Here is a 13,067-nt window from a genome sequence, read left to right as displayed (position 1 = left end):
AGTTGTTTTCATCAGCATTTCATCATACATTCTCCAGAACCATTAACATACCAGCACATCAGGTTTCTGGAGCCAAAATTAACAGTGCTGTAAATTAACAGCACTGAAGTAAAATGAGTTGTGCCAATTTTTTAAATAGTACACCGCATGGCACTACTGTCTTAATTCTGCTGTAAATTTCAATGAACAACAATTTGAATAGGCTGGCTTTAAAGAAACAAAGTAAAACACATTATACTTGGAATTATTCTTTTCTTGGATTTTTACAGAAAATATTGCCATTAATAAGAAATATGTAAAAGTTCACATAGATTCTTAGTCCTCATAAAATTAAGATAGATCTAGAATTACTGTCTTTGTAATGCTGAAGCTGCAAGATAACAGTTTCCCTCAGGTGCCTTTTGAGTTTATAGCTTAAGTCAGACCTGAACTAGCCTTCCTGCCCCAGTGCTCACAATCTGAAACGTTGTACTAGGGGTCTATCAACACTTTACTACTCACCTTAAGAAGACTTAATCCTATGCAAGCTTTTAAATGAAATACTTGCAAAGGATCATACTTTTAGATTCTTGCAAACGTTTTGCGAAAGGAAAGGAAAGGAAAGGAAAGGAAAGGAAAGGAAAGGAAAGGAAAGGAAAAAGAAAAGGAAAAAAGGCACTAGGTTATAAGATATGACAGTTTTCTGCCGGGGGATTCTGGAATGAGTAACTTGAGTTTCATCCATGGGTCCTGGGGAATATTCATACAGGACTACTTGAAGTACTGGCTTTGCTTGATTCCTAATGTGTTCCTATTTAGATGCTTGAAGGATGCCTGTACTACATTACATCAGTCCTTTTTTTAGCTTTTCTTAGTTACATTGCTATTTTTTCCCCTTCTCTAAGACTGGTTATGTTTTGTCATCAAGCTAAACTATAATCTGGCATGACGGCATAAATGGCCACAATATGCCTCTACCTGGAACGAGGTACATTAGGAGATAAAGTGTCCTGATTACCAGGAAATACACTGAGACAATGACTTGGTCTCTAATATTTATTAGTAGTACTTAACAAGAATCCTAACAAACTGAGGAAGCGTGGGAAAACCCAGCCATATAAACCCCAAAGGTTAAGGCGGTCCCGATCTGTGTCTCTTTGAATGGCTGAACAGTTCCTCAGTGCTACGCATGCGCTTGACAGTCTGGGTGGGAGCCCCCTGCTCGCCATCCTTACTCATGACATCAAGGCTGACATCTTTTTTTATTAATTGACCTTGCCATAGCTTCTAGACCCAGAATTGTAGTGTCAACTATTATTAGTTTAAGCAAAAAAAACCCCTTCAGTATTTACGGTTTGAAGCTTGTTCGAAACTAACCTCAGTTAATATTACAGTCCCTCCAGACCGATTACAAACTGTGGTTAATTTGAAGTCGAAATGAAAGCTTTCAAAATTCTCTGGGATGCCTGGGAAGAGGAGCACATGAGGTTCACTGAGGTTCATTCCTTTCATGCACAAAGAATAAGCTATGGCTTAGGGCAACATGCAAACAAGCTATTGATTCGTTAGGGTCCTAGGAAGTAAAGGAAAAAGCTCAGATATAATGTGTCATTTTTATACATTTCCCTTGGGGGCACTGGCTAGTTATCTCAGGTGAACAAGTGTATTGCAACATACAAAGCTGATTCAACCGGATTTAGGTTTGTGGTTCAGATGTCTCCACAGTTCTGTGAAAGCTTTGTTTCTACTGATATCAGATGTAACTTATTCAGAAATTGTCTGTTTTCTTAATGCCTATGAATATTTGTAACTTGAATGGAAAAAAAAACCCAGTAACCCAAAAAATATAATGAAAATACATGAAAAAGGAACTTTTATCAAGAACAAGTTACAGGCCACTTACATTGTCATGCTTAAAAAAACACAACATCTTCAATTCACGGAAGACCCTTTTGCAAGAGACCAGATTTTGGAAGACGTTGGGCATCTTTTTGAGTGCAACTCTCTTTCCATCTCGTGGATCTGTTACTGACCTAAAGGAAAACAAGATTAAACATAAAATTGATTTTAAGCAGTTTTCATCCTTACATTCCAGAGAAAAGACAGATGACAGCATTTCCTAAATGATTCTACATATTAAGAGGTAAACAAAACTCCTGGATGAGTCTCACTGACTTTTATTCTTTACATTAAGTGAATCCCAGCCACACTTCAGGCATATCACAACCCTATATGTTATTCCGCTACAGAATTGCTGTACGCTCAGATCCTTCAATCATGTGTTAGCAAAACTCTTTGCCTCAACTGTTCAATGTTCTTTATTCTCCAATCAATAAACGGCAGTATCTGATACATACATTTTCTTCTCTTTAATTACTGTATTGGTCCTGGGACACCTTCCTCATTAAGGTATTACAATATTAAATTGCTACATTACATTGCTTTTCAATGCTGCCTGCTAATAAACGTGATACGGAATGAAAGAAAGTTCTGCCTTTCACAGCAGATTCAACAGTAATATTATCTTCTGGTCGAGTGTGCTGTACATAGCTTTGGGTCACTGGGGAATGGGTTAGGAAGATACATATCTCATGTATTATGATGCTTCCTGATACTCAGCCTCCTCTGCAGTAAAGATTGTTAGATTTTACTGTCTAAGAATGACAAAATATTATAGGAAAATGACAACAGATGCTGCTGCTTAACCTGATGATATAACATATCTCTCTGGTCCAAGAGCCATATAAAATAGCCATGGAACACTGAACCAGACTATCTTAAAATAAGAAGCTACCTCATTCTGAAGCTAATCCATTGGTCCATCAGGTTTCAGTACTTTTTAAAAATGTTATTTGTTTTAAAATAAGCCAACGACAAAAAATTATAAAAGTAAGAAAGAAAAGAGTCTACATTAAATAGTGATTATACTGTGAAGAAAAAACAAATGTATTATATAATTAAAATAGCTAAGTGTAACAAAAAAAAAAACTCTAACAGAAAGATCCTTATGATAAAACCACAGATAAGATCCATATGAAAGATCCTTTATAAAATTAAGCTTATCAGTTGTTAAGCTTACCATTAAATCTAGACCATACAGCAACATACTACGCCATTTTCTCAGTTCATCCAGGATATGAGTTTGTTGCCTCTTTTTGAAAATTTTCTGTGTTCTAAAAAAGAGATAACAAACTCATATTCCAGATCCATTTCTTAAAATCAGGAAGGTGACTTCCTTTCCATTATGTAGAATTATCCTCTTTGCCATACCCAGATAGAACCAAAGTCCTTCATGAGAAGACAAAGGATATCAGGCTTCAGTACCATTTACATTGCCAAGGGCTAGCTGTTCCAAGTTTCAAACAGGTTGTTCTTAACCTTACCTGAACTGAATCCCTTCTGGTATTGAACCTGGACCTTATGCATAATGTATTTTCTAGTGAGAACCAAGAGGGTTCCTATTTAAAACTATCAGTTCTAAAACAAGGATAAGGTTAAGCTTTTATCGGCAAGCACAATGTTTTACATATAGACTCTCTAACTAAACCTCTTCATGTACATGTTGTACTTAGGGATTACTTCAAAAACATAGCTGCAAACATACTATAGTACATAAACATTTGATTATTGAGCAATAGCCTTCCAGAAACAACCCGAACTATTTCTTCATTTGTGTGCAGATTATTAAATTGATGTACGGAATGTAACAGTACCATGTAAATAGTTTCTGAGAAATTCACAAATTCCACCACAAATAAGGTGATATTTCAGTCATGGAAGAATAAAAATATGTAGCTTCTCAAAGCAGAATAATTTTTCCTTGTGAGAATAAATTCACCATTATCTGTAAAATCTGTTAAAGTAACTCAGTATATGCCAACGACTGAGCATTGCTTAACATTAAACACTTACTTATTTAAAAGACACCCTTAAAGTTCCACCTTATCTTTTTATAACATGGAAAAGCATAAAAGCAAAATATTTTATGGTTCGACCTGTGATTGAAATACATCCAAATATTGGCCTGCTGTTTGTCAATATTGTAAGATTAAAACAAAAATCAGAAAGCAAAATTTCACTTAATTATTCATACAAAGGCTAGCCATGCTAGCTCATAGCAATATAACCCTAATGAAGGTGAATGGCAGTATGGTAATTTCACGGCATGTTGAGTTTGTTCTCTCTTAACTGGGGGTAACAGCTGCTTTAGTTCAGCACATATAGTACCAGAAAACAGAGATAAGTGCTGAAGACTGTTACACAGGAATGCTTTCGTTTTCTTTGTTGCTGAAAAGGCTGGCTGTACTGAGCTCTTCAGCTCCTTGTCCCCCCATCTGTATGAGCTAATGAGTTACAGCTGGTAAAGATAACAACTAGCTTTGACAGTACCTTCCAATGCCTCATTTTTAAGGAGATAATTCTAACACATTTGAACAGAATCAGTTTTTAAAAAGAGTTAAAATCTACTCTATAAAGCAAAACATAGTATCAAGCTGAGATCCTTGTTACCGGCTTTTTGGGGGATGCGATTAATAGAACAATTATTCCTGACTTTGCTTAGTACATATGTGCATGAAAAATTAATTTGTGCAGAGCCCAAAGGACAGAAAAGCAACATGATACTTGAAAAGCTAATTGGTTTACACTGGTACGAGTTTTTGCAGGCCACATCATCAGAAGTTTCATAAATCTGATAGAACACACGAGGTCTGTGGAAGTCCAGGTTACATGACTATATATCTTCAATCAGCATTTTATAGATTAAGATCAAAGAGCCAAGCCCTTCCTAGCAGAGTTTGTACCCTAAACACTGACAGAGAAAACAATAAAAGGGGAAAAGGGAAATATATGTGCCACATTTATTTACGTTTAGAGGCCACCTGTCAAAATGGAATCTTTACTTACTTACTTACTTACTTACTGAATTTGTATGCTGCTGGATCAAGGGTGACCTAGAATTCAAACATCATGACAGAGGGGGAAAGATTTCACTGGACACTATCTATACCATCCATGCATGATTCTCTCTCTCTCTCTCTCTCTTTCATGTCTCCACTTAATCTTCTTCATTCAAAGCAACAAAGACCCAATTGCCATAGCCTTCCTGCACTGGGGCTACAGTCCCCTTAACTTTTTGGTTGCCTGTTTTGCAACTTTTCTAGCTCTATAACATTCTCTAGACTTTTTTCTATTATTCTATTTACTTATTCACCGAGTGCTTAAATATATTTCTTTACCTTTAGGTACAGTTTTCTTCCCTGTCCCAGCTACAGTCAGTCTGTTTTTTCCCCTGCAGATTTCTTTTGTGGTTGTGTTTGCAGGATTATTCACTCCAGCTCTGTCAGACTGTTCATCTTCTGTTCTCTGCTTTGCTATGCAACAACAGCTTTTCCTTTGACCAGGCTGTTTTTAACTACCTTTTTGCTTCCTCCTAATTCCCTGATATTCCAGCAGCTCTTATCTGTATCTCACTGTTTTCTTCCCTGGGCTTTCAACTCACAGGCAAAACTGTGGCATCCAAAGACAATGCCCCCCACCCGCCTCTGCAGCAGCTCCCACAATCAGCTTCTGTCAGAGCTCTGTTTATCACTTAAATGGCTAGCTGGGAGGCAGAGAAAGGTCAGATATTCAAGTAGAGACTGGTTGCTTTATCCAAAAGAGAGATCAAGAAGATTTGGCATGACTTATTCTTGATAAATCTATGCTGACTCCTGTTAAGCAAATGTATTCTTTTCTAAATACTCACAGGCTGCTTAAAACGTCTGCAAGAAAACAACCAAGCTCGGAGAACACCAAGGGCTCCACAGAATACAGTATTATACAGTGCAAGTGACTACCTGTAGAATGATGTGATCCAAACAAGCATGTATTATAAAACAAGGAAATATTCATGCTGTTACCTCGAACAAACTTAACTGCCAGATTTTAAAAAAAAGAAAAGAAAAAAAGATCAATCAGTTGACATTACAAACTATGTTAAGTAACACTGAATAAAAGCTGGCAATTTAGTATTTCATCAGAAATTGCTAACTCCGATCTAACCATTAGCCAGAAACTATTAATATATTTCAATACAAATGAAATAACACACTTTACAACAACATGGTTAAATTACTGCACAAAGTACATGTCAGTTCCAAGAAACAAGCACATATTTGACAACAGCAATTTCCATTCTTGTTGGTAGCTTAACAGCCAAAGATTCAATATAAGCAGTGCACTCCTATAGATACTGACACCGTTTTATCAGGTGTTCTGCCCATGTTTTAAAGTTATAGATCAATGGCAATGTAGAAGTACTACTGGATCTTTTATACTGATATATTTTTTCAGTGTGTCTTTAATTAAAATATGTCAAAGCAAGTGCCTGGAATGAATTAGAGAAATAACTATCTGTTTGGATTAAGCCAGGAAAACCTCAAGTTTACAAAGCCTGTAAACAATTTACAATTGCCAGATCCAGGAACACTTCTTTATAGCATATTCTGCATAGAATATAAAGATTATCCATTGTACTGCAAGCATTAATGTATCTGAGAAAGGTATTTCCATACTGTTCCTCTGCAGTTAGGAGACATTGGTGAGACATTTAAAAAGCCTTTCTACTGAGATATTTAAGAGCTACAAAGGACCAAAACATTTTTAACAGAATCAGTTAGGAATGTCTGTGTTCAGTGTCTTGCAGAAGAACCTTGCAACAACTCAGTAAAGACTTTTATATAATATGAAAGTATTTGATATACAATATAAAATCATTTGATATATGTATATATCACACACACATATATCAAACACAGAGACATGTATCAAAGCAGAGAACAGATATTCCTCCAAAAAGCATACTACCACAAAATCTGCAGATTTGGATATTATCCAGTTTTTTTTAAAAAAGAGTGGATCTATAGGTTATGAAAGTATAATGTATATTTTAAACATCAATCATACAGATCAGACACATGCATTGTTACAATAGATCGTGTTTATCTCACTGAAAACACCTTATGCACAAAGCAATATAAAACTTGCAAGATTTCTATAAGAGAATGATTTAAGGGATATTTGTCATACACACATGTGGGCTAACTTCACTTCCTCCACATACCTACTGTATACCGAGTATGCTGTTAGTAAAGCTATGTCACTGTAAGTGTATGCCTGAACCTTTCTTCTTACGCCCACTGGGCATGCATGACTAGGAGAAGCGGTTCCATTCCACATTTGGTGCATTCCCATGGAGGGCTTATAAATGTTTCCTGAACAATTTTACTTTTTGGCTTTAATCCCAGGACACACTGATGGCTGCTTCTGTTCCTGTATGGATCTGACTGCAGTTCTAACAGGTGGCTAGTAGGAGAAGGTTCGTTGCTATATTTGCCTCTATTATGACGCTGGAGGGGAACGTGCTCACATCTGCCCATTATTAACAAAGGATACTGTAACCAAATAAAACCAAGCAAAGCTACTACTTACACAGCAGAGACCTCACTTTCAGGTAATATCTGACAGCATTTGAACCAAGTAAAAGAACAGCGTGCTAGTTCTGATATGGAAATCTACATTGGCTTTAACTAATTTTTTTTTATTAAAAAAGAACATCAATTAGTACATATGTAACAGGAAATTCCTAGAATTACACAGTGTCCTTCCATTGATTCTGGCAAAACTGTAATAATCAAAAGCAAAGCAAATTGCATACTTTATTTACCATAAACAATTTCCCTAAGTAAATGAGACATCAAAGTTTGTTTCTACTACAATAGCTGAAAATGCAAATAATCTGCAAGCTCTAATAATGAAATCAAGGAGCTCAGTGGAAAAAAGGATTTATGAAGATGACCAAACTAATGACAACAGGCACAGTCAGCCTTACAATCAGTCTTAGAATTTACAATGAAAAAACTGAAGTGTTGGATAGCTTCTGTCCTTTAGGACTGACTACCAACCGTAAAGGAGCCAGTAGTCAAGAAATACGCCACTGACAAGAACTTGGTAGACTGGCCATAAAGGCTTGGAAAAGATATTCAGGTGCTGGGATGTGTCTATATCTACAATATTAGAATTGTGCAGGCAATGCTTTTCTCTGTGACACTGTATGAAAACAAAAGTTGGACTTCAATGAAGCAGGATAGAAAGAGTATTTTTTTCAGAGTTCATCTTTTTGAACTCTGGTATTGGAGAAAGCTCTTGACAATATCATAGATAGCCAAAACCCCCAAACAAATGGATCACAGAACAAACCAATCCAGAATTCTCACTCAAATTACATGTGAGCAGCTGCAATATTTTAGACTTAAGTTGGATTATGTGGCAATCCAGCTTCTTTAAGAAGTCCATAATGCTGGGATGGGAAAGGTGGAAGGAAAGAATAAGAGGGTATGTCCAGCAGCAAGGTGGATGGACTCTATTACAGATGTGATGGATGCATCATTAGGAGACCTGAAAGGCCAAGCTGGGGACATATCATCCTGGAGAAGGTCTATCTAGGTAGCGCTAAGACTTAACACTGACTTGATGGCACATAATCAGTCAAGTTATACTTGATATAAGCATCCTTCCATGCTTATATCCAGGCAAAGTTGCTCTCATCGTTGCTGCATATGTTACAGCATATGTTACAGCAATGAAGCAGGAGTTCTACTGCATCAGGCCAAAAGTCTATCTAGCCCAGCTCCCCATTCCTGGGAGAAGCTAGTCAGATGCTTTCAGGAAGTCCATAAATAGGGAATAAAAATAACAGTATATTCAGGTTTGGACAGAGGAGTTCAGAAATAACTTGCTTTTCTCATCTACACATAATGGCTAATAAGCTTTTCCTTACATTCCCTTTTAAAATCAAGATCAAAGAGATGCTCAGTGAAAGAAAATGGAATTCATATATGCATGCAGAACCACTACATACTACATTAGTATCCTTAGGGTAATGAAGCAGCTGTCAATTCATAAATAGCACAACATTCTAGAATAGTTACAAGCAGCCAAAAAGTGATGTGGGGAGAAGGGTATCTGGCATATGGGAAGGAGATGGTAAGAATCATAGTTAAAAATTCACTTTGAGTCCAATGACTTTATCAGAACTTTGGATTCTAGGTCCCTAAACAGGCATAGTGTTCTTAACTTGGGATGGAAATTTTGCTAACATCAAGATGAGCCCTGGTACTATTGATAGTTAATAGTTGAATAAATTATATATATATATATATATATATATATATATATATATATATATATATATATAAATAAATAAATAAAAAAAATAGGGGAAAAGTCATTGTCCACTGCTATGTTGCTCACAGACAATACTAAGCTAGACTGAGCAACGGTGTGATCTGGATGAGGTATAGGAGCTTCCTAGATGTACATCTATACTATAAACTTGGGGAACAAAAAAAAGAACTGAGCATGATCCAAAATGCTTACACAGAGATAAAATGACTGGCAGAAGGAAAAAGACTGTTATTTGAGTCCATGTGCATAAAGAGCTATTATACCTGGAAACTGAATTGTGATCCTTAAAATACCTTAAGTTTTAGAATATTTTTCAAGTTTTGAGAATAAACATTCACCATTTTAGATATGGTACATTCCAAGGATCAAAAATGTCAGAGACAAACTATCACAGTGAAAATGGAAGCAAATTTAACTCCTTTTCCAATGCAAAGTATCCTCAGCAAGGAGCAGCACTGCATTGCAAGAAAAAAAGGTTTGCTTATCTGCTGCCATTGTCAGTTACTTTCTACTTTAGCAGCTGTTAATCTGCCTGTTCTAAACAAACTCTTTAAAATTCCATGAAGTTTGGAATACGGTTAAGTTAAAAGGGCAAAGTAACAAAACAGCTAAATATCACTCTCCCCCTATCAAAAAGCCCTCCTGCGAGGATGGTTTACAAGGAGAGAGAGGCTATCTGCGCTATCATATATCGTTGAATTACTACACTCTTTTGCTTCTTAATCATAAATTTATGGAGACTTTGAAAAATATCTCTGTGTAGTTAAACACATATGAGAGGTTACTCAGTATTAGTAGCAAACAGATGAGAGTGACCACCCTCCAAGGAAAAGAACCAACTGCACACTTACAGGGCAACCCAAAGTAAGTTAGCTATCTTGCCAGATCAACTGTACTTACACATTCCTCTCTGAAACATAAAATGAACTGTGCTGAAAATATGGGAAAAGTTACCATCATATGAACAATATAACCAGCTTGTCTACCAGATGATACTTTTCATGACAGAATAATTCAGGAAGGGTGGGAGTCCAACACTTGATATCATTTGGTGTTCTAATCCCCATCTCTGATATCCTACAGCATATGCAACATTAAATCAGGTATGGAGGATGAAAAAGCAAGGTAGCTGAAGCTATTGGAGGGAAAAATAGTTCATATGCAAATATATACATGTCTGTGTAATCAAAAACTTGACAAACTGGGTCCAACATTAGAGACCACTGTTCACAGTGAATCTATTACATTACATATGCTATTAAATTTAAAGTAAGACCCATGGTCTGTTTAACAGATTCAGAAACAATTAAAACTGTACTACTTGCACTAAAACTGAATGGAAAAATCAATATTAATTCTATATTTAGGCAGCAGATGTAAGAAAAAATCCAGAGTGCCTTCCTATTGAAGGTTAAATGACAAAATGGTCAAAATATTAGCTGGGTTGGTGGTGGAGCTCCTCAGACTCCTGGGGGATTTCAATCTGCCTTCTAGGTGAGGATTCTGAGGTGGCTCAGGAGTTTTTGGCAACCATGGATGTGACCCAAGTTGTTATGGGACCAACTCACAGCTGTGGTCACATTTTTTTTCCTCTCAGGATAGTAGCAATATGACCTGGAATTGTGGGATATTACTATCAGTCCCCTGCCATGGTCAGATCACTCTCTGTTAGCCCTTGAGTTCTCTGCAGCCCCTACTTGCTACAGGGAAGAAGAACCTATTTGAGTGCCTGATGAACCTACTAGGTTTTAGAGGGAACTTGGGTTATTCCTAAGGCTCTGATACAAGGTTTGACCTAGGCCTTGGGTGTCACCTGGAATCAGGGACAATTATTGGATCCGATCACACCTGGATGGCTTCTGTCTGTACTAAGATCCCAGAGAGCTTGTGGTTTTCTGAGGAAGCGCAGGAGATGAAGAAACAGAAGAGACACCTAGAACACTGCTGGAAGAAGACAAAGGGACAACTGATTGAGCATGGGTAAAAGCCTTTATTAAGGATTACTCTGTGGCAATCAACTGGAAAAACATAGGTCTTTTCCCATCAGATAGCCATCCAGCAGCCTTGTTTAGGGTAACCCAATCTCTCCTGGGGAACGAGGGGCCAGAGCAACATCTGGAAGGATGCTGTGAGGACTACTCTAGGAATCTGTTGGATAACATTGTTCAGATTTGCTCTGAGTTAGATTCCAGCAGTACATGTTTCCAAGAAGTGACTAATGCAGGGCCTGACATAATTATCCTGGGTTAGGTTTGAGCCTGATTGTCTTCAGGAACTGGACATGGTCCTTGGTGCTATGAGCACTGCCACCCATGTATCAGATCAATGTCCCTCCTGGTTGGTTAAGGCTTTCTAGAAGACATGTGGTTGGATCCAGGCAGTAGTATATGCTTCCTTGAGAGAAAGAGTGGTCCCTCTGACTCTTGAAAAGTTTGTGATCCGTCCCCTCCTCCAAAACCCATCTCTAGATCCAACTGTACTGGACAATTTTTGTTCAGTCTTCAGCCTTCCCTTTCTGATTTGATTTACAATTCCAGAGAACCCTGGAGGAAACAGACTAACTGGATCACTTCCAGCTGGATTTTAAACCAGGCTATAGGACTGAGACAGCATCAATGGCATGCAAATAACCTTTGGCAAAATCGGGATGAGGGCAGTGCATCCTAAACCTTCTTGATTTCTCAGTGGCTTTCAATACCATCAATTATGATAAATGGAAACCCAAATACTCCATCATAAAAAAGAGCCAGTACCTGCTATTTATATGTTCTTTGATTAAGAAAAAAAATCATTTGTCTTTATAATCCAGCATACATTTGGATTATCCAAAAACTAGATTAAAACAGTGACCTACCCAGTCACAAATATCCCAAAGAAACTTATGAAAGTATAGAAGTCTCCCAGGTCCTAATTGAAAGAGAGTGAGTGACTTTACTTAGATTACTGCTGATATCAGAAGAGCAGTTTCAATTCCCTATTCAGCTTTGTTAGGATGTTGCATCCTGGATGACTAAGGCAGCCAAGTGAGAAGCGGGATGAGAATCTATCCATCACCCGGCTCAGAATCAACAGGGGTGCTCTTTGAAGCTACTGCAGAAGCTGAAAAAATGCTTTCATTTATTATGCATCAATTGTGGCTGTGGATAAGAGATAAGAGGCTAAGAGGATTTAACCTAAAAATAACTTTTGAAAATAGACATAGATATGAGATGAAAACTAAACATGCATCTGTAAACATAAAAGAATGCAGGTGAAAACTCTCTAAGCCACAAGGGTTGCGATCTATCGAAATGACAAATTCACACAAGCCACAGCATAGATAAATATGAGAGTGTTCTTTTCAGAAGTTCCTATGCCAAACTAGGTTTTAAAAATAGCCTCTGCATTGCCCCCAAGGCCTTTCTTCCTTTTCTTTTGGAAATATCCATTGGTTTTTCTGGTTCATATGATCTCTGTCTAATACGTGATTCCATCTCATTATTGTCTATCAATCTGTTACAAAATGGTGCTCTAAGTGGTGAACAGTACAACACTAGATGGAATTAAAAATTATAATTAAAAACATAAAAAATGATTAACTGAAATGCATCAACACAATTGTAAGACGTAATATAATCTATAATTTAGGATCTGTTTCAGCAATTAAGATATCAGCACACAGAACACCGGAGTAGTTACCAAACATATAGTGTTATATTATTATAATATAATTAACAGAGTGCAAAATACTGAACTATAAACAATAAATGATCATAGACTCTCTCCAGAGTTCCTTATATGATCTGCAAAGAGAAAGAAAAGAATATCTGTAGGATTATAAGATGATTCCATTTGGGCAGTGAGGTGAGGGATAATCAGCTAGC

The 13,067-nt window shown here is 37.0% G+C and overlaps 1 protein-coding gene across 2 annotated transcripts in view; it reads right to left on the bottom strand.

Moving 5' to 3' along the window:
- The window catches only part of NLK (nemo like kinase), a 128,661-nt gene that overhangs the window by 67,036 nt on the left and 48,558 nt on the right, over positions 1–13,067 (bottom strand). For both annotated transcript variants that reach the window (XM_063297175.1, XM_063297168.1), the window contains exon 2: positions 1,883–2,012. In XM_063297175.1, coding sequence (XP_063153245.1) covers positions 1,883–2,012 — 130 coding nt within the window. The remainder of the gene's footprint in view (positions 1–1,882; positions 2,013–13,067) is intronic.

The sequence above is a fragment of the Candoia aspera genome, chromosome 1 (genome assembly GCF_035149785.1).
Source record: "Candoia aspera isolate rCanAsp1 chromosome 1, rCanAsp1.hap2, whole genome shotgun sequence".
Taxonomy (NCBI): domain Eukaryota; kingdom Metazoa; phylum Chordata; class Lepidosauria; order Squamata; family Boidae; genus Candoia; species Candoia aspera.
The sequence above is the reverse complement of the archived record's forward strand: the minus strand, read 5'-3'. Positions and strand labels throughout refer to the sequence as shown.